The following is a 21,676-nucleotide window of genomic DNA, read 5'->3' as shown; positions in this document are numbered from 1 at the left end:
GAACTTTGGAATGCGTGAAGTGATGTGAAGTCTAGGTAGGGTAAGCCACGGTGGGGGTGGGGTAAATGTGTGGGGGAATTTGGTTTGCCTACTATTGGCTTGTCGGGGGAAAGCTTTATAGGTAAATAACATCATGATAGCAATTGGGATAAAAGGGGGATGGGGGGATAGGCGCTCGCCATACACTTATTAAATGGGGAGGGGCAAAGAAATGAGCTGTGGGAAAGGGTTACTTAGAGTGAAAAGTCAAATGAAAATGAGCATGTTATGTTAGTACTTGGGTAGTACTTCAAATAGAGGAAAGGGGGGGGGGGGGAGGGTAAAAAGGTAAAGCACTTGACATAAAAATAAGGAGGAGTGATTTTATCATGAAAGGGGTGCTGAGTCAGGCGAGTGAAGGGGGGAATAAAAGGATTCTTCATTCCATTCGAGATAGATACTTTACTATCATGTAGATAGATAGATATACAATTTTGCATGCTTAGATAGATAGATAGATATTTTAATACACTTTACTATTCACCAATATTATAAAAGGACATTCAAAAGTAATTTTTTGTGTGCTAGCTTTCGATATTTTAATTAAAAGATAAGTTCTATAAAATAAACAACAAGCATATACTTTTTTGGCAATTTATGTTTTTAGATAAACAGTATTAGATGATTACATATACAAAGATTCATTTATTCATTGGTTTATATAGCTCATCTAAACTTTAAATATTTTTCTCTAAAATAGAAATTTTCAATAATTAAAGACAATTATGTCCAAAAGTTGACAGCATCAAAAAGTTTCGACAAAGAAGGTCGACTAGTTTTGATAGAGTTTTAGAAAGAGAACAGTTATTAATAGAAAATAAATCAAATAACATAATATATTTTAGAAATACATGTTTTTTATTTTTATTTTGAAATTTTATGCATTCCATAAACCTTTTTTTGACCAACAAAACTAATCCACACCTTTAACAAAAAGATTTGCTAGCTTCTGTGGGAGGGGGGGGGGGGGCTATACCAACCTCTGCGTGCCTCTTCTTTCTCCCTCTGAATAACCTAACATAATTATTACCTAACAAGGATGACAACATCCATAAAAGCGAAGCACTGAAACGGTAGGACAAACGGACATTAATACTTGTATAGTGTCTGAACTGAATAATCAGAATATAAAAGTATAAGATTTGAAGCAAAATTGTAAGTAAATTTGTTGAAAAACTGCTTGATACAGGATAATGTTTATGGACATACTTACATCTTTAGGGCTTGATTATAGAGTTGCTTCGCTTAAAATATTGTTCTTTGTTGTCCCAGGAATCAATATACCAAATATCAGATCAAACGGATAATTAGATCATATAAAAATTTGTTGTTAAAAAAGTAGAAAAATCAACATGTTTAAAATGGACGTACGGACATTCTGGTAATGATTATAGAGTTGCTACGCTTTCTAAATCGTACCTAACTATTACAGGAATTACCATGCAAAATTTGAAATCGATAGGACATTTTAACATGCCTAAATTAACGAAAAAAGCTATTTCCCAGGTTCTACGAAATACCAGAAAAAAAAATCGTTTTACCAGAAAAGTGGTAAAGCTGGTCAACCTGGTATAATATACCAGTTTCGTGGTAAATTTTACCAGCAAAAATTTTAGCCAAAAAATTAGTCAAATTTTACCATTTTTTTTGTAAAATTTGACGAAACAAAAAAACCCGTTTTTTGTGTTTTAAATAAAAAACAGCTCTTCATAATCAGTTGTAGTACTTTAAAATAATGACTTTTATACAATGAAGCCTAAATTTAAATTTTTTTTTTTTTTTTCAATTTTACCACTTTTGGAAGTTTTACCAAAAATGTGGTCAATTTTACAACTCTATTTTTCAGGTTAAGTCCGAATTTTCGGACTTAGACAAAAAAACACAATTTGGTCAATTTTTACCAAAAAGTTGGTAAAATTTGACAAGGTATTTTTTTAGGCTAAGTCCAGATTTTTGGACTTTGCCAAAAAAAATGAACTTGGTAAAATTTGACCAACTTTTTGGTAAAAATTGACAAGGTAAATTTTTAGGCTAAGTCCAAATTTTTGGACTTTGCCAAAAAAAAAAACTTGGTAAAATTTGACCAACTTTTTGGTAAAAATTGACAAGGTAAATTTTTAGGCTAAGTCCAAATTTTTGGACTTTGCCAAAAAAAAAAACTTGGTAAAATTTGACCAACTTTTTGGTAAAAATTGACAAGGTAAATTTTTAGGCTAAGTCCAGATTTTTGGACTCTGCCAAAAAAAAAAACTTGGTAAAATTTGACCAACTTTTTGGTAAAAATTGACAAGGTAAATTTTTAGGCTAAGTCCAGATTTTTGGACTCTGCCAAAAAAAAAAACTTGGTAAAATTTGACCAACTTTTTGGTAAAAATTGACAAGGTAAATTTTTAGGCTAAGTCCAGATTTTTGGACTCTGCCAAAAAAAAAAACTTGGTAAAATTTGACCAACTTTTTGGTAAAAATTGACAAGGTAAATTTTTAGGCTAAGTCCAGATTTTTCCAAACAAACATCCTTCTACTTAATGATAAAAATCGCAAATAAAATATAATGAGGAAATATTCAGACCTAATACTTTCCAAACAAACATCCTTTTACTCAGCACTATTTGCTTTCGTTATATGGAATATGAAATTAATAAAATATGATGATAATGATTTTATTTAGAATTTATTTCATATTATAACATAACAGGTCATATAGATATTATCCAGGTCAATACTGAAACTACAAAAGATTGGCATCCAAGATAACAACAGTCTACTACTGATGCCTAAATGTCGATTGATAACAGTGCCACCTGGATAGGTAAATTGTAATGCTGCTTTTATGGAGATTAATGTACTGAAGAACAATCAGGCAAGTCTCCTACCTGGAGGTACTCTGACTATTTGGCTGGAAGTTATAAAACCTGGACCTGAAAGTGCAGTATCCTGTCTCTCTGGTGACCTGGAGAATTGTTTTGAGGATCCAGAGTTTACTGATTGTTTGATAGAAACTAGTACCTCCAAATTAAAAGTGCACAAGTTTATACTTGCCTCAAGATCTCCAGTATTTAAGGTAGGTTTTTCCATTCTTACTTGTTAATTAAATTCTTGTCAATATTTTTAGGTAAATTTTTAGGCTAAGTCCAGATTTTTCCAAACAAACATCCTTCTACTTAATGATAAAAATCGCAAATAAAATATAATGATGATAATGATTTTATTTAGAATTTATTTCATATTATAACATAACAGGTCATATAGATATTATCCAGGTCAATACTGAAACTACAAAACTTACTAGTATCGTTTCTGTAAATAACATTTTTTAGAATTTTAGCTTGTGGAATGTTTGGAGCTCTCGAGTAGAACTTAATTAATAAACACCGATTGGGCGGATTGTAATCAATACGCTTTATATGTTAAAGTCAATATTTTTTAGAATTTTAGCTGTGGAATGTTAGGTGTCAACATTGTCGTCATAATAAACACTGATTGTAATCAATACGCTTTATTTAAGTTAATTTTAACTGACTAACAGAATATTCTCTGTTCAACATTGATCGTCATAATAAAACTTATTAGTATCGTTCTGTAAATTATTTGTTAATTTTAACTGACTAACATATTTTAACATATTTTCTCGGTTCAACATTGTCGTTATAATAAATAATGAAATTTTTTGTATAATCTGTGACTGTTACATGTTGAGATGGAACTCTAGTTGTTCTCCATGGAACTGCAAAGCTCCACGTACTTCAAAACTGGTTCAACTCCAAAATCCTGAAAAAGAATATTCATTTTTAAATTAAGCAATTAAAGGATTAACAAATCAAAAAGGCCTTACAAAAAGGAAAGTTAACGGTTTTGGGAAAATTTCATGGAGAAAGTAGATACAGCTTGTGTATGTGCCTGCTTATTAGAGAAAGTTTAATTCAGTTATCAATACATAACCAGACTGAGAGAAACTAAGAATGTCTTATAACGGGAATTTGGAGTTATGGTATGAATTAAATAGTCGTATGTTAGTACTAAGAGAGAGTCTAGAGATTAGAGCCAGAACTGACAATGTCGAGATCCAGAGGGAGGTTTGTAAGAGGTTATATCAACATGGATGGATTACTACACATCTTAATCGCTGCCGTCCTTCCCCTCTGCTGCCCGCCGCTGCCCAGGCTGCCGAACTGGCAGCTGTTCTTCACGAAGTAAACATGCACGAGGATGAATGTAATGCTGTTTAGATTTTAATAATATCCTGAATGTACTGTTTCAATAATATAAAGTAGTAAAATCTAATTTTAAAAGCTACCTATCTAGTACATTATTTTTATGTATTAACTTTTGTCTAACCAGTTTAATATCTATCTAATAAATTTAATAATAGCTTAATTGTTAATATAATTTAGTATACAGTTTCATAAAGGTAGTTCGATGTGTGTCTGTGTATATTAACTTCATATTTGTTATGCTTGTATACATGGAAACTACCTTTTGGGGCCGAGGTGTTGCCGTAGTTGCGTGTAGGATTATTCCAACTATCTTTTATTACAAATAATTAAACACTTACTTTTAACGGATGAATTTCTGATGGCAACAGCTTCATGTTGGTGCAAGAAATGTTCCACGGTCGAATTGCGGTCAGCTTATAATCAGAGAATACACCCAGCTGTGTGCAAAGCTAAACCTGAAAAAGAATATTAATTGAAATATAATTTATATATATTTTTAATATTATTTTACATAAAACACATCTTATAATATCTTTCTATTAAGGGTATAAAACTTCGTTACGCTTAAAACAATCATAAACCTTAAAGGGCGAATATAGGTTGGATATAATATGAGCTTATTTCAAAGGTGCTATTATATAGATTATAATAAATAATTTAAAGATAATGACATATCTAATTGTATTAGTCTGTTTACAGCTTATAAAACCTGTCTAACTCAAGATAATATTATGTAATTAGTGTGGTTCCCTAAGAACTCAAACACTCTACCGGTATCACACAAGGCTTCGTAGCAAGGTTGAATTAAAAAGGTTTCGTTAAAGGATAGTCTTAATAACATGGCCTAAAATATCCATGTTCTTATTAAAATTATTTTAACACTTACTTCTATGTAAACCATTCACTAATTGCAGCGCCCATATATTTTCTCACGAATCTGATTCCTGGTTAAGTCTGAAAAACAATATTAATTGAAATATAATTTGTTAATATTTCTATTATTATTTATATATATTAATAGTAGAATACTTTAAATATTAAGAATAGGATAAAAAGTCGTTCTTATATCATATATCAAAAAGGTTTAAAAAATTATAAAACAAACAGTTTATCGAAGCAGCTTAAAACCATGCGTAAGGTCCTAAATTATATTGATTTTTTATTACATTATTTAAACACTTACTTCTATGTGAGCCAATCTTTAATTGCAGCGCCCAAATAGTTATTTCTGATGAATCAGTGTTGCTGAACCTGAAAAACAATATTCAATTTAAATATAATTTATTAATATTTCTTTTACATTCATATATATTAAACCCGGATTATTTAATATTAAGAATAGGATAAAAAGTGTTTCTTAGATCAAATCAAAAAGGTTTAAAAAAGGCTTAAAACAATTATCCTATTATATAAATATATTAATATTGTTCTCTTTTACAACGAAGCTTTTTATTTATTTTAATCTATAGCTGAAACTCAAATTAAAAATAGGATGAGGCCTCGACTTTTCTCTTCCTACTTTAAGTGCCCCTAGAGGCTTCTAAGGGGCATAGCCGCTAGTAAAACTTAAACCGTTAATCGAAGGCAGCCTAAAACCGTACGCTCAAGGTCCTATATTATTAATGTTTTTATATTAAAATTATTTAAACACTTACTTTTACGCAAACCACTCTTTGATTGCAGGGTCCATATACTAACAGCCAAGACTGAAGGTGGACACGTACTTTTTTAAACTTCTGACTATCATCTCTTTGATTGCAGGGTCCATATATCAACACTAACAGCCAAGACTGGTAGACAAGTACTTTTTTAAACTTCTGAATATATAGCTCTCTAGGAGTTCTTAACTGACATTCATATAAATCTTGTGACATGGACCATCTCCTGTCAATCATACTTGGATATAACACGTATTTTCTCTAAGAGACTTGAACTATAACACTCATTGTTTACAATAGTTTTCAATCGGTATAGCGGCATTCATGCACATGCTCTGTACAGGTATACAACTTTATATTGAAAAATATTTCTTTTATATCCATTGCAATATATTTTTTTATATTTTATCGATGATATTTCATTTAAGTCATTGCCAAAAATATATTACATTCACATTAAAAAAAATTTACATTTATTTAACTTTCGTAACCCTGTTTTCAGATGATAAAATCAACGTGCTGGACAAAGTTGCCAAACTTTAAAAAACACCTTATGTATATAATATCATTTTAATATTTTACCGGTTAATTAATTAAAACTGCATAACTTATATAATTCATGAAATGTTATTATTCGTTGCAATTTTACGATTAAAAATATAACTGTCTTGCAAAGTGTTTTGCCACCTATTCAATCTGTATGTTGGCAACCGTAACTTTCCATCGGCGCAATAATTCAACTGGACTATATGACTACGGTGCATTTTTGTATTTTAGTAATCATTTTTAGTGAAATTACAGTGAATTAAGACGTTAATATGTATCATTCTGTTTTATAATTCAAATTTTATCATTAATTATTGAAAATTCTTTCTAAAATATTCTTCGTATTCGTTTTTTCTCCCATTTTTGGGACTCTTTTTAGCTTACGTAATATACAGGACTTTTTTAAATGTAAAATTAATAAATATATGTCTTGCACCGTAGTATAAACGGATTGTCGCAAATATAGGAGTACAATTATAAGAATGAAACTACTTTTTTGGCCCAGAGGTGCCGGAGGCACTGGCTAAAAATAACTGTTTTTAATCTTATGCTTTTAGATTTTTATATTCGTAGAAAACCATGCATATAATACGATATGCTAGTTACCTAGTTTTTTGGCGTATGAATGAGAACACCTGTTCCTATCCACCGGATTTGAATGAATACGAGCTATTTTTATTTTGTAATTTTTTATTTCTTAAATATTCTACCTTTTCAGATAGTTCTGAATAACAGGCTATTCAAGTTAATCACCTGGGTACGCGTACATCATAATAACAGGTATGGGTGTATATTAGCTGTATAAGATTTATTTTTTTTCTCCTGCTACAAAATTTGTTCTAAATAAATAGGGGGGGGGGGGGGGGAAGTTTTGACACATTTGCGTAAACAGGGAGTATAGGCTTTATCTTTGGACTGAGAGTATAGGTTATTAGGGATAAAATCATTCTTATATGATGAATTTTCCCAAGTTTTAATATTTTTTGGATAGGCCTCCAGGTTCCGGAGCTCCAGGCCTTCTCCCCCCCCCCCCCCCTTGTTTAAGGACAAATAAAATACCGGAAAGTTAAAAAACATTAATCACACCCCTCCCAAAAATAAACAAGACAAACAAAATAATCATTCCTCAAATTAGGATGGATCCATACCAATACCACGAGCTGCATGACAGATGGGACGCCCTCATGGTTAGGATGTTGAGACTCTTCTCCAAGCTAAATATTCGAGTTCAAGAAGAATCATGTGGCATTGATGACGCTGTTGAAATAGTAAAACTGTTATACCATCACGGTTGGGTAGAGACACACTTAAAGAAGATTGAACCTATGCCCGAGAATCTCTACGAGAACGAGAGACCCCGCCTGGATGATACCGAGAGACGTGTCATTGACCATGAAGCCGACTGTGCACCTTTCCTCACCAACGTCAGCCCTTTTTTCTAAATAAAACCCAGAGTAACAAGGTAAAAACTACGAAATTATTGCAGGGGTGTATATTCTGCTCCGGGGGGGGGGGGGAGGGGAGGGGGAAAAAAGAAATAAGTGGATCAATGATGGAAGTTGCTTCAAATCACCTGCTCTTGTTCATGGCTAGTTGTCTTTTGTAGCAGGGGAAAAAATTGTTTTTAACCAAAAAATGTTTCAGAATTCTTTGAGTTTCTTCATTAAAAAACGCTTTAGTTTTCTCATTTTTAATTCAATGTTCTTTCCTTTCAGGGAAGAGAAAGGAGAAGCTAGGAGAAGCCGAGCTCGCCGCCGGCGATTTCATCCAGCCTCCGGATATCCATGCTGAAAGCGAATTTTAATTGTAATTTGTGGCGTTATCCTCTTAGAAAATTTTGTTTGTATTATTTAACTCCCCATCCCCCCCCCCCCCCAAACTAAATTGCTGGGTTAGGTTAGGCTAGGTTAAGTTATACGGCTAGGTAGAGGCCAGGGGCCGTTTTTCTAGGGGGGGGGGTATTTCCTAAGAGGATAACATCAATTTGTTCTTTCAGAACATTTACGTTAACCTCTCTTTGATTGCAGCGCCCATATATTTAATATAATTAAGTACCCATGGTGACAGTGATCGAGCCCCACTGGTCGTGCAGATATATAATTTCCTGCATATAAACATTAATAAACATTATTTACCCCTAAAGCCGACGATTACGTATGCACGTGTACAGTTTTTTAAGCTTCTGGCTATAGCTCTCTAGGAGATCTTAATTGATATGTTTTATTTTTTGTTTTTGTTTTTTGATATTTTTGTTATGTTGTTTTTTATTATTTATTATTATTTATTTTATAGCAAATTAACAAATTTTCTGGGTTCAACATTGTTGTTATAATAAAACTCCATGCAACTGCAGAATTCTGCAAAAGTCACGACCAGTGGGGCTCGATTATATATGCGTTCGTCGGCTTTTCAGGGAAGGCAGGAAATTTATATAGGTATTATCCAGGTCAGGACTGGAACAAACAAAATTTTATGTATATATTGTATATAGTTATTTTTTTCAAAGTAAAAAAATGTCAGACCAACGCTGGATGACGTATGTATAATTGGATCACAATTTTGATAGGTAAGTTTAATAAATTTTATAGACAATCAAAGAATAAATAAGGGTATTTTCTTATGTTTGTAACTCTAACTCTTTATTTTGTGAGTTCCTTTGACATTTAATTTTGGTTTCAAAAAGTGTCACTCCCCCCCCCCCCCCTTTTTTGCTTTCTCATTCTTTCGTTATATGTAAACAAGTAATAACCTTATTATTATAACCAGGGGTGTATATTCTGCACAAGATTTATTTTTTTTTCCCCTGCTACAAAATTTTTTATTTTTTTTCCCCCCTAGATTTTTCTGAAAAAGTAGGGGGGGAAATAGAAAAATATTTAAAGAACTCTATATTTCATTTATTTTATCCCTCCTACCACACATTTTTTTAGTTTTTTTTAACCAAGGAGGGGGGCAAAATGGAAAAAATGTTTTCAGTTTTCTTAATTTTTACATTTTTTTTTCCTCCAACCAGTTATTTTTTATTCCCCCCCCCCTGAGCAGGGGATCCCATGCAGAATATACATCCCTGATTATAACATATACTTCTTATTTCAGGAGTTACCTATACACCCCTGTTAGACGTTATTGAAATGGGAGACAATTTGATTGGTACACTCTCTAAAGCTCTACTGAAGCGTATAAGAAGTGGAGATAAGAGGAAAAATGTACAGGTGACTTTTTACAACTAATTATTTCTACATATTTAAGATGAGACCTTACTTTTCATTACTGTACTTAAAGTATAATCTATGCTCGACTTTAATTTCTATTTTTCACTTGCAGTCAGCGCACTATAAACATGCTTGCTCTTACACCAGTATAGTCATATTTACTGTAATCAATTGACACGTGTAGCTTGCCCAAATAACGATCCATAACAACTCCCCTATATTATTTTAAATAAGTAATTCACTAATTATGTAATCTTTTTCCAGTTGCAGCATAAACTGAGGTCCATAAGAAAACTCTTCTGTAATGCAACGAGAGCCAGAAGTAAATACTGGCGCAAGAAACATCAACAAAGTGAAGACAGTCAGCCATTACTAGAAGAAGAACAGCAGGAGGATTTGATGGATGTGGAATATGAGAACGAAACTGCATCGTCAAAAGGTAACCTACAATATCTGTAATATAAAGTAGAACGATGTCGGTCTGTCTGTTTGTTGTTTGTTTGTCCAAATTCCCACAAACATTGTCTCCCAATTTTTGTTTTTTATTTTCCTTTCAATCTAAATTTCAAACAATTGGTTTGATCAAACGTTAGTTAAGTTTGTCTCAAGATATCCTTGTTCCAGGGGTGTATATTCTACATGGGATCCCTTAACCTAACCCACCTTCACCCACTCTCTACATTTATCTACTTTTTCTGGAATTTTTAATTTTTTAACTTTCTAATTTGACTAGTTTTTCTTTACGGCATTATCCTTATACTAAAGTAACAGGATGTCTGTGTGTCTGTTCAAAAGGATCTTGCTAACCGCTGAACCGATTGGGTTCTCCTTTACAGGGTACCTTCACATAGGTCCCGGGAAGGTTTATAACTATAAAACACCATGTTTAACATCGTATTTTTTTAGGTAAAGTTTGTACAGGCTGCAATACCAACTTCACAAAGGAAACCGAAAGTATATGTTATCAATGCTACGCAAACCAAGTTTTGGAGCGATTAAATAACAATCCTGAAGAAACAAACTACATTAATATTGTTGTAGACAATATTAACAACAATAATACCAATGATAATAATGATGCAGACAATGACAGCATTCAAGATGCCGAGGACTGGGACCACGTCGAATTGTTTGATATACCTGAAGATTATTTTGACCCAGATGATGACGATGACCCTGATGACGAACCTGATGGCGAACCTGATGGCGATCATGACGGGGATAAATTCAAACATCTTACAGAACTTGAGAAAGAAATTGTTAATGATTTCAGAAGCGTTTGTGTTCTAGACAACCCCATCTCTCACAACAAAGTTAGAATCATCCTGGCAATTCTGAAACGCTCGTGTATTTTCAAATTTCCGTCATATAATACATTATTCAAACCCAAATACAAAGTTGAAATCAAAGAAAACAAATATAATCCTACAAATGCTCCTGGTTCACTGATTGAGTGCAGGTATGTTTATATACGATTTAGAAAGCGTAGCATTTCTATAATCATTACCAGAATTTCCGTACGTCCATTCTAAACATGTCGATTTTTCTCCTTTTTTAACAACAAACTTTCAAGTGTTCTAATTATCAGTTTGATCATTCTTTGGTATATTGCTTCCTGCGACAACTTGAGAACAATATTATAAGCGAAGCCACTCTATAATTAATTCCTTAAAATTTAAGTATGTGCATAAACCTTATCCTTCTTGAAGTATTTTTTTTTAACAAATTTACTTACATTCAATTTTGGTTCGACTTTAATATTTTTAAATTCAGTTCAGATACTTCACAATTGTTAATGTCCGTTTGTCGTACCGTTACAGTGCTTTGGTTTTTATGGATGTTGTCATCCTTGTTCCATTACTTTTCATCGTAATATTATTTGGAGCCCGATGGTGCAAAATTTCTTTGAATTGTGCAAGTTTTAGTTAAAAATATATTTCTTTTTCCAGATTCCCTACCTATGAGATCCTCCAAGACGCCATCACAGACTTTAAACGGTTGAATGGACAACAGGCCGTTGATGATCATATAACTTTTGACATCTCGGGCGACGGAGTGAAAGCAGCTCAGGGATCTCATATCTCCTATTATACTGTCTGGATTAGGTAAGTAATTAATATATTGTGGATTTGAAAGGGTTGGGTTGGGATAAAGTTCTTTTCATATACAGCATGACCCTCGAAAAAATATTTTTTAGGATTGGCACCCTATATTTCAAAGGATATCAAAATATTTGTTTTACATCAATTGACAGCCCAGATTTTTAAAGCCAAAGTTTAGGAAACCATTCAATAAACAAATAAGAAAGAAAACTAAGTTTACAATTGATACTTTTTTCTATTGCATACATATATAAAAATCTGTCTTACTGTATACCAGGACTTAATTAATACCATAAGTAAACCTAGTTTTTACCACTTTTACGGTAAAATTTTACCAGCCTTTACGTTTTATAAATCAGTGACTACAATTTTAAGTCTAAGGTATTAAATGCTATTATTATTAATTCTTCTTTATTATTTCAGGTTATTCTTCAACAAGGATTTCAGTGTTATATTGCCAGTCAGCATATTTGAGAAGACGAGGAGGCGTCCCTACAGTTACAACTTTCTGGATAATGTTACCCGATTCATCAACAAACTAATTCAAGAAGGATTACCTGGACATACCTTTCAATGTAGAACCATCATCCACGATGCCGTTGCCAGAGCCGATGTATTCGGCATTCTTGGCCATGGATCAAAAAATGGATGCCCACACTGTGACCTTCCAGGGATGGCTTTTTCACAGACTTATCTCCGTCAAAAGAACTTGGTATTGTTCGAATCAATGAATGTATTTTACCCCAGTGACAGTCAAAATATGGGTACGCCGAGGTCTGACGAGAAATTCCGCAAGTTAGAGGAAAATAATCAGAACATGAAAACCAGTTTTTCTGACCTTGACCCGAGCTTGGATTTAATACAAGATACCCCCAGTGATCCGATGCACGCGTTGCACCTGGGCTATGTAAAGAAAGTGATGACGTACCTGAAGAAAGGACGTAATAGTTATCCAGAATTGGAAGAAGAAGACTTAGTTCAAATGGAGAGAATTACAGGGATGTACTGCATTTGACTAAAGAAATGACGCGTAAAATAGGTGTTTTCTTCGCGCATTTCTCGGCACTGCGATAAAATTCTGCATTTTTAGATTTATGTCTATTACACATTATTTGTACGCCTTGTTATGCCGCTTAAAAGAGTGTTAGTTTGAAAAGTTTAAAGAACTTAAATTTTGAAAATTTTCTCCTTATCACCCATATATTACCATGAACTGCAGTAACTCCAATTATAGATGAAATCAACGATCAATTGAAGCTTGTTGGCGATTTTGATCGCGTTCCCCGTACGTCCATCATGCGCCTGACAGAGAAGAAGCTAGCCCTCAATTTGAAAAGTTCTGAATTCAAAGTACTGGGCTTCTACCATATGATATTTTATGCAGAGGTAGGTTTTTACCATATTATAATCTTTTTAGAATTTAAAGCTTATTTCAGTTTCATTATATTGTATAGCAATAACATTCTTTTTAAATTTGCGCACGTGTGCTATATTATATATATATTTCTATTGAGGAGGGTGGACTTCCAATAAGTATATAGGGCGAAGCCCCTAGAGGCTAGGGGCGAAAGAGCTAGTTTTACCTTAAATTATTACAATGTTTTTTTTTCCAGTTGGCAAATCTTAAAGATGAACAACGTCTGATATGCAAGTTTTTATTCCACATATTGCGCAGTCTCGAAGAGCATATAACAACTGAACGTGTGGCTGAGCTCAAGACCATGATAATGGTCCTGAACTCAAAATTGGCGGAGATGTACGGCGAATCGTGCTTGAGTTACAATACTCACATGCTTTACCATATGCCGGAACATGTCCGCCGATTTGGACCATCCATGGCGTTCAGTTGTTATGCTTTCGAAAGTGCCAATCATGTGATATCAACTTACATCCGAGGATATAATTTTGGCCTTAAAGAGGTTTCAAACAGGTAATACTATTTTTTTTTAGTTGAGTTCCTTTGACTTTTAGTTTTGGTTTCAAGAAGTGTCACTTCTCCCCCCCCCCCCCCCACTCTTTACAAATTTTAATGTAATTTTTAAAAATGTAACATAACTTTCTTTCCGTGTATTGCTGATCAAACACTTAAGCTATAACGATTTCACCAGCAACATACCTTTCCGTTTAACAGCCATTAATGACATAAATGACATATTTAGATTGTTGATATTTCACACAGTGAAACCGTACATAAATGAAAAGCTGGCTGTCAGGGGAAAAAGGAATGCCAACAAACGAAAGTTCGAAAGAAATCAATTCTATACAGACTGCCAAGACCTCTACTTTGTCCCAGACTGCCGTCGTGATAAAACAGTATGGTTGGTCCACAAAGTGAGGACATTTTTTCCGGCATACACCTTTCCTGAAGATTCCAGAATAATAGGTAGGGGTGTATATTTTGCACATGATTAATTGTTGTATAGAAATATTTCATGAACTATACATTTCATCTAATTCCTTTTTAACCTACCACAATTTATTTGTAATTCTCTTATCATGCCAGGAGGAGAGTGTGGTAAAGGGGGGGTCTAGGAAATATGAATTAAGTTTTATGGTTTTAAACACTGAAAATATACACCCCTGGTATTAGGAGTAGGCAAGACTGACGATCCCGAAGACTATAGCCATCCTCCAACACAACTAGCCTCCAACCTACTGAAGTACAGAGTAGCACATATCTCCGTACACCTGTTGCATCAAGATGTCTCCATCGTAATTCCTATCGGAATTTAATTTTGTACATTGAAAGCAGAGAAAGGGGGGGGGGGGGGGGAAATGACACTTTTTGAAACCAAAACTAAAAGTTCCATATTGTACCCTTATAAAACAACTGCCATGCAAAATGACAGATCTGTAACTGTTTCTTTAGTTCAGTTCCTTTGACTTTTAGTTTTGGTTTCAAAAAGTGTCACTTCCCCCCCCCCCCCCTTTTGTTATAATATGTATGTAAAATGTTGTAAAATTCAACTGAAGGCCCTTCCCTCTTTATTTGGAATTTATGTGAAATGTACTTTAAAATATTTTTTTCATTAAAATTATTTTTTATAGCTAATTTTAAAAAAGGCATGTCAACTTAATTTAGCAAAACCCTACCTTTTTGGCCATCGATGGGTATGAAGTTAAAGTGTTATAAGTCTAGTCTGTAATTTTAAAGAGTACATGTTTGCAATTTAATTTAATTTTACATAAAATTTTAATTTCTGTCTACACATTTCAGATTTAAAACTATGCAAATTGCCCATGCCAACGACCTGGATACAACAGCGTAATTTCGACTGGCAATTGACCAAGCTAGATTCCAAAATGACGAGGACTGGAAAGAGTGCTAGTTCTGTAAAGGTAAAAATTATATTTAAGGCCTAATTTACTATTGTACAAATTGCTGCTACCCTTCGCTCTTAAAACTTATAAATTCGCATGTTACCGGATCGAAAGGAAAACCTTATCGGTTCATGCTTAACAGACCACAAAAGATTATTGACCAAGTATAATTATTTATTAATTTTCCACAGTGTGTTTAACATTTGATATTAGTAATTAAAATTCTAGGGGCGTAGCCACTGCTATCTAATATCTTATTATGCATTGTAAATACAACAATTATTTCTTGCTTTAGAACAACAAGCCTACTGGAGGTGGCAAACCTAATGGAAGTGCCAGAGGTGGAAGTGCCAAACCTGCAAATGCCAAACCTGCAAGCAACAAATCTACTGGAGGTGGCAAAGGTACAACAGCAAAGGTAGAATTTTAAGTTTTATTGTTATCGGTTTTTGGTTTGTTGGTGTTTTGTTGTTAAACTAAACTTACTAACATGATGTCTGTTTGTGGGTTGGTACCAACAAATCTCGTTAACCGTTGAACAAATTGGGTCCCTCTAACCATATAACTTAACCTAGCCTAACCTAACACAGTCATTTTGTCGGGAGAGGGGGGGGGGGAGGGTAAAGTTTTAAAAAATAGAAGAAAAAAATTAGGATAATGCCGGTGTTGTTTAAAACTATAATCCTCGGTAAGTAATGCTTTACAATAATTATCTATATTATTTTTAGAACACAACTAGAACCACAACATCTCCAATAAGGCCAATAAATGTTACCCCACCTCCATCTCCACGGGCACGGCACCACTCCGCGAGTCAACGGACCGCGAGAGTTGTAGTTCCTCCTGCAACATCATCACGATCCCAGTCCCAGTCATCACGACCCCAGGGATCATCTGGCCCTTCTGGTGAGATGGAAGAAAGCGAGGTATTATTTTTATTTCATTTTGTCATCCAGAGGATACAAATTACAATTATTTAGGATATATATCGACTTAGCCTGGAAAAAATAACTTGTAAGATTTGACTAAATTTTTGGTAAACATTGACCAATAAAAATTTACCTTGTAAATTTTTACAAACAAGTTGGTCAAATTTTACCAAGTTGATTTTTTGGTCAAAGTCCAAAAATCTGGACTTAGCCTAAAAATTTACCTTGTCAATTTTTACCAAAAAGTTGGTCAAATTTTACCAAGTTTTTTTGTTTGTCAAAGTCCAAAAATGATGGAAGATGCTTAGGATCACTTGCTCTTGTTTGTGGATAGTCTTCTTTTCTACCACGTAGTTTTTAAAATACCAAGACTTGAAAATATGTGGTTTAATATGTTTAATTTTAAGGATTTGTTCACCGGGGCCGTTATGAACCAAATTCAGAACCAATTTCAGCAGCTACGTACTTTCTTGACCTCACAAATGAAAAATCAAATAGAGCCCATTAATGCGTCCATCAGAAACTTGGTAAACAAAACGTCCACAAACCATGAATTAGTGAAGAATGAAATCAAAGACCTGCAAGACAGTGTATCAAGAGATATGGCTGAAAATACTGTAACCCTGACAACAGAAATGAAGAAAACCGGCAAAATTGTGGAAACCTTGGTGACTGATCTAAGAAGACTGACCAATGTGGATGAGCTTGATGAGGAGGAGGCGAATAAAGGGCCTAGTGAGAATCAGGATGTTGTCGTGGACCAGATTTTCTCACCAGAATTTTACAAAGAAAGAATAAAGAACCATGACCCCTTGGAAAAAGATGGTTATATGCGAAGAGAAGAAATTGTCTTTTTCATCCAAAATTTCGAAGACTCACTGAAAGTGGATAAAGGCTGGCAAACCTTACTGAAAGTATGCCGAGACATCATAACCTTCCTATATGTCGTGTTCGAGCAGTTCACCTTTGACGCCCGCATCACCGCTGCCTTTTGGACTGCTCCGGAACTTATTGATGACGAAACTGGTAAGTAAATATTATTTTGTAAATTTGACATGATGAGAAAACGTTTAAAACAGGGAGAAGGGAGGTGGGGGCAAGGGAAATAAACCGAATAAAAGGGGCATTCCTATTCTTGCTAGCAGGTGACCATGTACAATAATCTTTTTATATATATATTTTATTTGTGAAAATAAATCTTGTGCAGAATATACACCCCTGGTACAATAATAAACATGTACCTATGCATAGTTAATTGAAAATTTCATTATTATTTCAGTGGAACGTTTCTTGGATCATTGTAAGATAGTGCTTAACGAGACGTACCTACATGAAGCTATCCCACCAAATTTGTGGAGAACAGGAACCTATGTGTCTTCAAGCGACCTTTTTCTAGTGAGGAACCACATACAAGCTTGTAGGTAATTCAATTATTTATCGCATCTATTCCGCGTCTATTAAATGTGAAAGTGGTAGTTTCACAAAATGCATTTCAATGTTCTTTAGTTAAAAAAGTAGTTTCACGAAATGTTAACTGCATATTGTATTCTTGTTAAATTGTTAAACTACATTTCTATGGCATATGTTTCAAAGAATTTCAATTTTGTACCATGTATTTTTTTATGTGGCAAGACTTTTAGTTCATCTTTTCTTGATATATGTTATATGTTATATATTGAGACTGTTTTGATATAAACCCTTTTTTTATCTAGGTTCAAGCGCAATTTCGAACACACTTTTAAAAAGGACGCGACTGGTTTTTGTGAAAATAAGAAGAGGGCCGAAGATTATATGATTGCTAATGAGGATCCTGTCTGCTGGAGGTTATTTCGAGGGCTGGTAACGCGAAAACAAGAACGCGCATTGTCAACCCCCCTCTACAAGTATGAACAGGTTTTTGAAATCAAGCCAAGGAAGGAGACAAGCAATAAGAAAGGCAAGAAAGACAAGAAAGACAAGAAAGACAAGAAGGAAAAGCCACAGAAACGATCAGCCTTACAGATGTGTGAATTTTATCTGGCCCCTGCAGAGATACAAAGAATTAAGCGGCGTATTAAACCGAAGACAATCACAACTTCAACACCAGGTGTTACAGCCGAAGACAAGAAATTTTACTACATGTTAGGTGCCCACGCAATGGGTTGCTTACCCCACGAAGTTCAAGGAAAGAACCCGATTTACTTGAAAAGAAACAATGACAGGTCGAGTACTTCATTTCAGATCAAAAATTATGCAGACATTGGGAATGCAAAGAAATCCAAGCAATTTTTCAAGACAGTCCATAGTGATAAGAAAGTTATACAAAGAGCTGTAATGTATTATTCGTACGCCACAAACAATTTGAAACCAGAAATGAGTGAAGAACAGACAAAGATTCACAATGCCAGTGAGAAAGCAACAAAAATTTCCAGAAATAGAAAGATGAATGCTGCTGATGAATCCACTGCTGATGATTCCACTGCTGATGATTCCACTGCTGATGATTCCACTGCTGATGAATCCACTGATGGTGAAGACAATGATGGTGGAGGCAATGCTGTTGAAGACAATGATGCTGAAGAAAATGGTATGGAAAACATTGCTGATGAAGAAAGCAACAATGGTGAGGAGCTTGTAATTGATGACGGAGGCGACGACGTTGAAATGAATTCAAATGATGATCAGATTGGGAATGAGTTACGCATACCACCCGCGGAGAATCCAGCAGTAACTCCAGAACCAGTAAAGCAACCAGTAAAGCCACGTAGGTTATATGAAGATCCAATTGTCAACAGCCAGTCCAATAATAAACCCAAAGTAAATGTATTTGAAAACATCGCAAGCTCCAAAAGGAAGAAGCATGGAAAGGGCTCGAAAAAGTCGAAGAAGATAATTATTTCTGAAACAGACGATGAGGGCCAAAATGTGGGAAATCTTGATGATACAGTCCCAATGCAAGATGATGAACAACCACCAAACTTTCCACCACTGCAAAGACAGACAGAATTTTATGGACGAAATAATTCAATCACAGGTACATATTTGTTGAACATTAATTATTATTTATAAGTTTTATCTTTCCTCGTATTGTGTATATACTGCACAAGATTTTTTTTCCTCTGCTACTAATTTTTTTTTAATTTTTCTTCCCCCCCCCCCCTAGTTTTTTTTCACCAAGTAGGGGGAAAATTGAAAAATATTTAAAGAACTCTATGATTTATTTATTCTATCCCTCCTACAACACATTTCCTTTTAAAATTTTTTTTTCAACCAAGTAGGGGGGGTGGGGGGGTGGAAAAAATGTTTTCAGTACTTGCTTTTTGTTTGGAAACGTATAAAATTAATGTATAAATTAATTATTTACAGGCAACAGTAACGAGAGACAGGTGACTGGAAAGGCAACAAGTGTCGTGGAGGAAAGCAGCAGTGATGAGAATGATGAGGATGCCGAAGGTATTGTTATTTATAGTTTGAAAAACGTAGGAACTGTATCACCTAAATTTAAGTTTATTAATATTTTAGTTGAGAAGTAGTCTTAGATAAAAACCCTGTGGATTAATTTTGTTTTAAGGGAAACTTCGTACAGGCCCTGACAGGGTTTTAGGCTAAAATTTGTATGGGCGCAGCCGCTATCTATAATACTAAGTAGCTTAATGTCTGTCCGGCCGTCAGAAGCTTAAGATCTCAGTAACCACTGAATCGATCGAGGTTACGGTAAAATTTTACCACCTTTTAAATCGTATAGGCTGGTAAAATTTTACCATAAAAGTGGTAAAAACTAGGTTTTTTATGGTATTAATTGTATCCTGGAGATCGGATTCTACTCTTCTGTGTATTGGTCCTGCGGTGATTTTAAGCTATTTCCTTGGAGGGGGGGGGGGGGGGTTGGGTAACATTTATACTATTTGAAATAATGACTATAATAATTATTTAGATGATGTGGCGATCATTCCAAAGAAGAACCGGGAGCGAAGGCAAACCGCATTGGAAGCCGAAGCAAAAACCAAGAGAAGTTTACAGCTGGACTCCAATGAACCATCATTCGAGGTGGATAACGAAGATGACGGAAACCAGAGTGACGAAATTTTGGAGGTTGAGGACATTGAGGGCAAGAATGACGGCAATGCAAGTAAGGAAATTCGGATACATCCATGTGGAATAATATTACCCAAACTTGCCATTATAATTGAAAACCACACGGGTCATTATGAGGTTGTTGCAGTAGGCTCAAATGTTTCTATATACAACCAAATGGAAATTTTAGAACTCATCAACATTGACGGTAAGTTACAGGTCTTAATGTAATAAATGGGGGGGGGGGGGGTGGGCGAAAGTGACACTTTTTTGGGGCTTTTATTGGCGGTTCTCGGCGGTGGCGACGCCGTTTCTTCACAGTTCCATATTGTACCCCTATAAAGCAACTGCCAATGCAAAATTCCCCCTTTTATCTTTGATTGGCATATAAATATAGGGTAAAAAATATTGCTTGTTTTCATTTGAATCTGATTAATAGTAACTAATGTTCATATAGGTATGGAAATAATATTGAAGCTACAATTATGTACATTTGCTTTAACATTTTTTATTTCTTTGTAGGAGAAAAAGCAAAGTGGAAAAAAGATGAAGAAGAAGGTGATTTAATTTCTGACATCAAAGAAGAAGCACCAGAAAGTGATGATACAGATCAAGGTCATCAATCAGACCCAGACACTGGAACTGGCAGTAGTAGTAGTAGTGAAGAAGAAGAAGATGAACGCAGGCCAAAAGCAAAAGTGGCCCAAAAGCCAAAGCCTACCAAAGAAGTTCCTAAACGTCCCAGAAAACAAACAAAATTTCCATCAACGAATCAAATTGAAGCGGTGTTGTACAGAAACCAGAGCAGAGCAAGCACGAGCAGAGCACAAAATGAAAGCCGGGAATATGCTGAAAGTTGCGGAGGCACATCAAATCCTGATACAGACGTAAACCCAGAACCAGGTTGTAGTTATAGTCAACTCAGTGCAGAGCCAGGTTGTAGTAATAGTCAACTCAGTGAGCAACCTAACCAAATTAAGATGCAGCAAATGTTGAACAGAACAAATACACATTTGCCCGATTTCGGCCAGCGTGGTGAGGCTCGGACAAGAAGAGATGCCAACAAACGAGTAAAGGCCAACATGAAGAAGCAAAGATTGTGGGAACAGGGACACAGGCCTGAAGATGATGAGTTAGAGAAGAAGAAAAGATCAAGCTCCAGACCACCACAGAGAGCAAGTTCTCAACAATGTTCTCAAAACATAAGCAATTACAGTATCTTTGGCAGCTACATTACAGCTGATTCGGGAAAGGGGTGTATATTCTGCACAAGAAATATTGTTTGTCCACGGCTAAAAATTTTTAAAATTTACAAATGTTTTCAGTTTTCTTAATTATTACCTTTTTTTCTTACCTCCATCTATTTATATTTAATGAAATATAATATACATCCCTGAGCAGACTTGGAAAAAATATTACACATCCGAACCATGTAGAATATACATCCCTGGCAGAATGGAGACAAGTATTATCCGTCGGAACTTTCGTCTGAAAACGAAGAACAAGACGAAGAACAAGACGAAGAACAAGACGAAGAACAAGACGAAGACCTGATTATAGGTCGCAGTCAATCCCAATAATTCCAGGACTTTACATATATAT

At 34.6% G+C, this 21,676-nt stretch overlaps 5 protein-coding genes and 1 long non-coding RNA gene across 9 annotated transcripts; 5 read left to right on the top strand and 1 right to left on the bottom strand.

The window, feature by feature from the left end:
* Nucleotides 1-3,161: 3,161 nt before the first annotated feature.
* On the bottom strand, nucleotides 3,162-6,031 carry LOC145313863 (uncharacterized). The gene is made up of 4 exons (XR_013877533.1): nucleotides 5,909-6,031; nucleotides 5,437-5,504; nucleotides 5,140-5,207; nucleotides 3,162-4,708 (listed from the first exon to the last, which is right to left on the bottom strand). It is a non-coding gene; the product is annotated as an uncharacterized LOC145313863 (long non-coding RNA).
* Nucleotides 6,032-7,159: 1,128 nt separating this feature from the next.
* Nucleotides 7,160-10,338, top strand: LOC145313861 (uncharacterized). 4 transcript variants are annotated; one of them, XM_080153513.1, is made up of 3 exons: nucleotides 7,160-7,237; nucleotides 8,173-9,669; nucleotides 9,934-10,338. In XM_080153513.1, exons 2-3 carry the CDS (start codon nucleotides 9,589-9,591, stop codon nucleotides 10,126-10,128), a joined length of 276 nt encoding a protein of 91 aa, XP_080009639.1. In that variant the 5' UTR covers nucleotides 7,160-7,237; nucleotides 8,173-9,588; the 3' UTR covers nucleotides 10,129-10,338. The 4 variants fall into 4 exon arrangements, 3 of the variants coding, with proteins under 3 accessions (XP_080009639.1, XP_080009638.1, XP_080009637.1); XR_013877532.1 differs by having other exon boundaries at nucleotides 7,164-7,237; nucleotides 7,593-9,669; XM_080153512.1 differs by adding an exon at nucleotides 7,593-7,919 and having other exon boundaries at nucleotides 7,164-7,237; nucleotides 8,173-10,338.
* A 298-nt stretch (nucleotides 10,339-10,636) lies between these two features.
* Nucleotides 10,637-12,803, top strand: LOC145314827 (uncharacterized). The gene is made up of 4 exons (XM_080154908.1): nucleotides 10,637-10,652; nucleotides 10,711-11,128; nucleotides 11,619-11,774; nucleotides 12,195-12,803. The coding sequence occupies exons 1-4, from the start codon at nucleotides 10,637-10,639 to the stop codon at nucleotides 12,784-12,786; spliced, it is 1,182 nt and encodes a 393-aa protein (XP_080011034.1). The 3' UTR covers nucleotides 12,787-12,803.
* A 224-nt stretch (nucleotides 12,804-13,027) lies between these two features.
* Nucleotides 13,028-14,519, top strand: LOC145313869 (uncharacterized). The gene is made up of 4 exons (XM_080153519.1): nucleotides 13,028-13,157; nucleotides 13,385-13,701; nucleotides 13,931-14,154; nucleotides 14,362-14,519. Exons 1-4 carry the CDS (start codon nucleotides 13,068-13,070, stop codon nucleotides 14,502-14,504), a joined length of 774 nt encoding a protein of 257 aa, XP_080009645.1. The 5' UTR covers nucleotides 13,028-13,067; the 3' UTR covers nucleotides 14,505-14,519.
* Nucleotides 14,520-14,569: 50 nt separating this feature from the next.
* Nucleotides 14,570-17,055, top strand: LOC145313868 (uncharacterized). The gene is made up of 2 exons (XM_080153518.1): nucleotides 14,570-16,018; nucleotides 16,429-17,055. The coding sequence occupies exons 1-2, from the start codon at nucleotides 16,004-16,006 to the stop codon at nucleotides 17,053-17,055; spliced, it is 642 nt and encodes a 213-aa protein (XP_080009644.1). The 5' UTR covers nucleotides 14,570-16,003.
* Nucleotides 17,056-19,891: 2,836 nt separating this feature from the next.
* LOC145313866 (uncharacterized) lies at nucleotides 19,892-21,410 on the top strand. The gene is made up of 2 exons (XM_080153516.1): nucleotides 19,892-20,282; nucleotides 20,597-21,410. Exons 1-2 carry the CDS (start codon nucleotides 20,252-20,254, stop codon nucleotides 21,406-21,408), a joined length of 843 nt encoding a protein of 280 aa, XP_080009642.1. The 5' UTR covers nucleotides 19,892-20,251; the 3' UTR covers nucleotides 21,409-21,410.
* Nucleotides 21,411-21,676: the final 266 nt, after the last annotated feature.

This window comes from Acartia tonsa, chromosome 3 (assembly GCF_053477335.1).
Source record: "Acartia tonsa isolate MP-2025a chromosome 3, ASM5347733v1, whole genome shotgun sequence".
Lineage (NCBI taxonomy): Eukaryota > Metazoa > Arthropoda > Copepoda > Calanoida > Acartiidae > Acartia > Acartia tonsa.
This window is presented reverse-complemented; position numbering and strand designations above follow the sequence as displayed.

What these genes read in the sequence shown, in the direction of transcription:
- LOC145313866 (XM_080153516.1), top strand. Translation starts at nt 20,252, where the DNA reads ATGGAAATTTTAGAACTCATCAACATTGACG. An exon ending in AGAACTCATCAACATTGACG is followed by an intron (nt 20,283 to 20,596) that starts GTAAGTTACAGG and finishes ATTTCTTTGTAG; the next exon opens with GAGAAAAAGCAAAGTGGAAA.
- LOC145313861 (XM_080153512.1), top strand. Translation starts at nt 7,594, where the DNA reads ATGGATCCATACCAATACCACGAGCTGCATGACAGATGGGACGCCCTC.
- LOC145313869 (XM_080153519.1), top strand. Translation starts at nt 13,068, where the DNA reads ATGCGCCTGACAGAGAAGAAGCTAGCCCTCAATTTGAAAAGTTCTGAA. An exon ending in ATATGATATTTTATGCAGAG is followed by an intron (nt 13,158 to 13,384) that starts GTAGGTTTTTAC and finishes TTTTTTTTCCAG; the next exon opens with TTGGCAAATCTTAAAGATGA. An exon ending in CTTAAAGAGGTTTCAAACAG is followed by an intron (nt 13,702 to 13,930) that starts GTAATACTATTT and finishes TGACATATTTAG; the next exon opens with ATTGTTGATATTTCACACAG.
- LOC145314827 (XM_080154908.1), top strand. An exon ending in GGTTCACTGATTGAGTGCAG is followed by an intron (nt 11,129 to 11,618) that starts GTATGTTTATAT and finishes TTCTTTTTCCAG; the next exon opens with ATTCCCTACCTATGAGATCC. An exon ending in TATTATACTGTCTGGATTAG is followed by an intron (nt 11,775 to 12,194) that starts GTAAGTAATTAA and finishes TTATTATTTCAG; the next exon opens with GTTATTCTTCAACAAGGATT.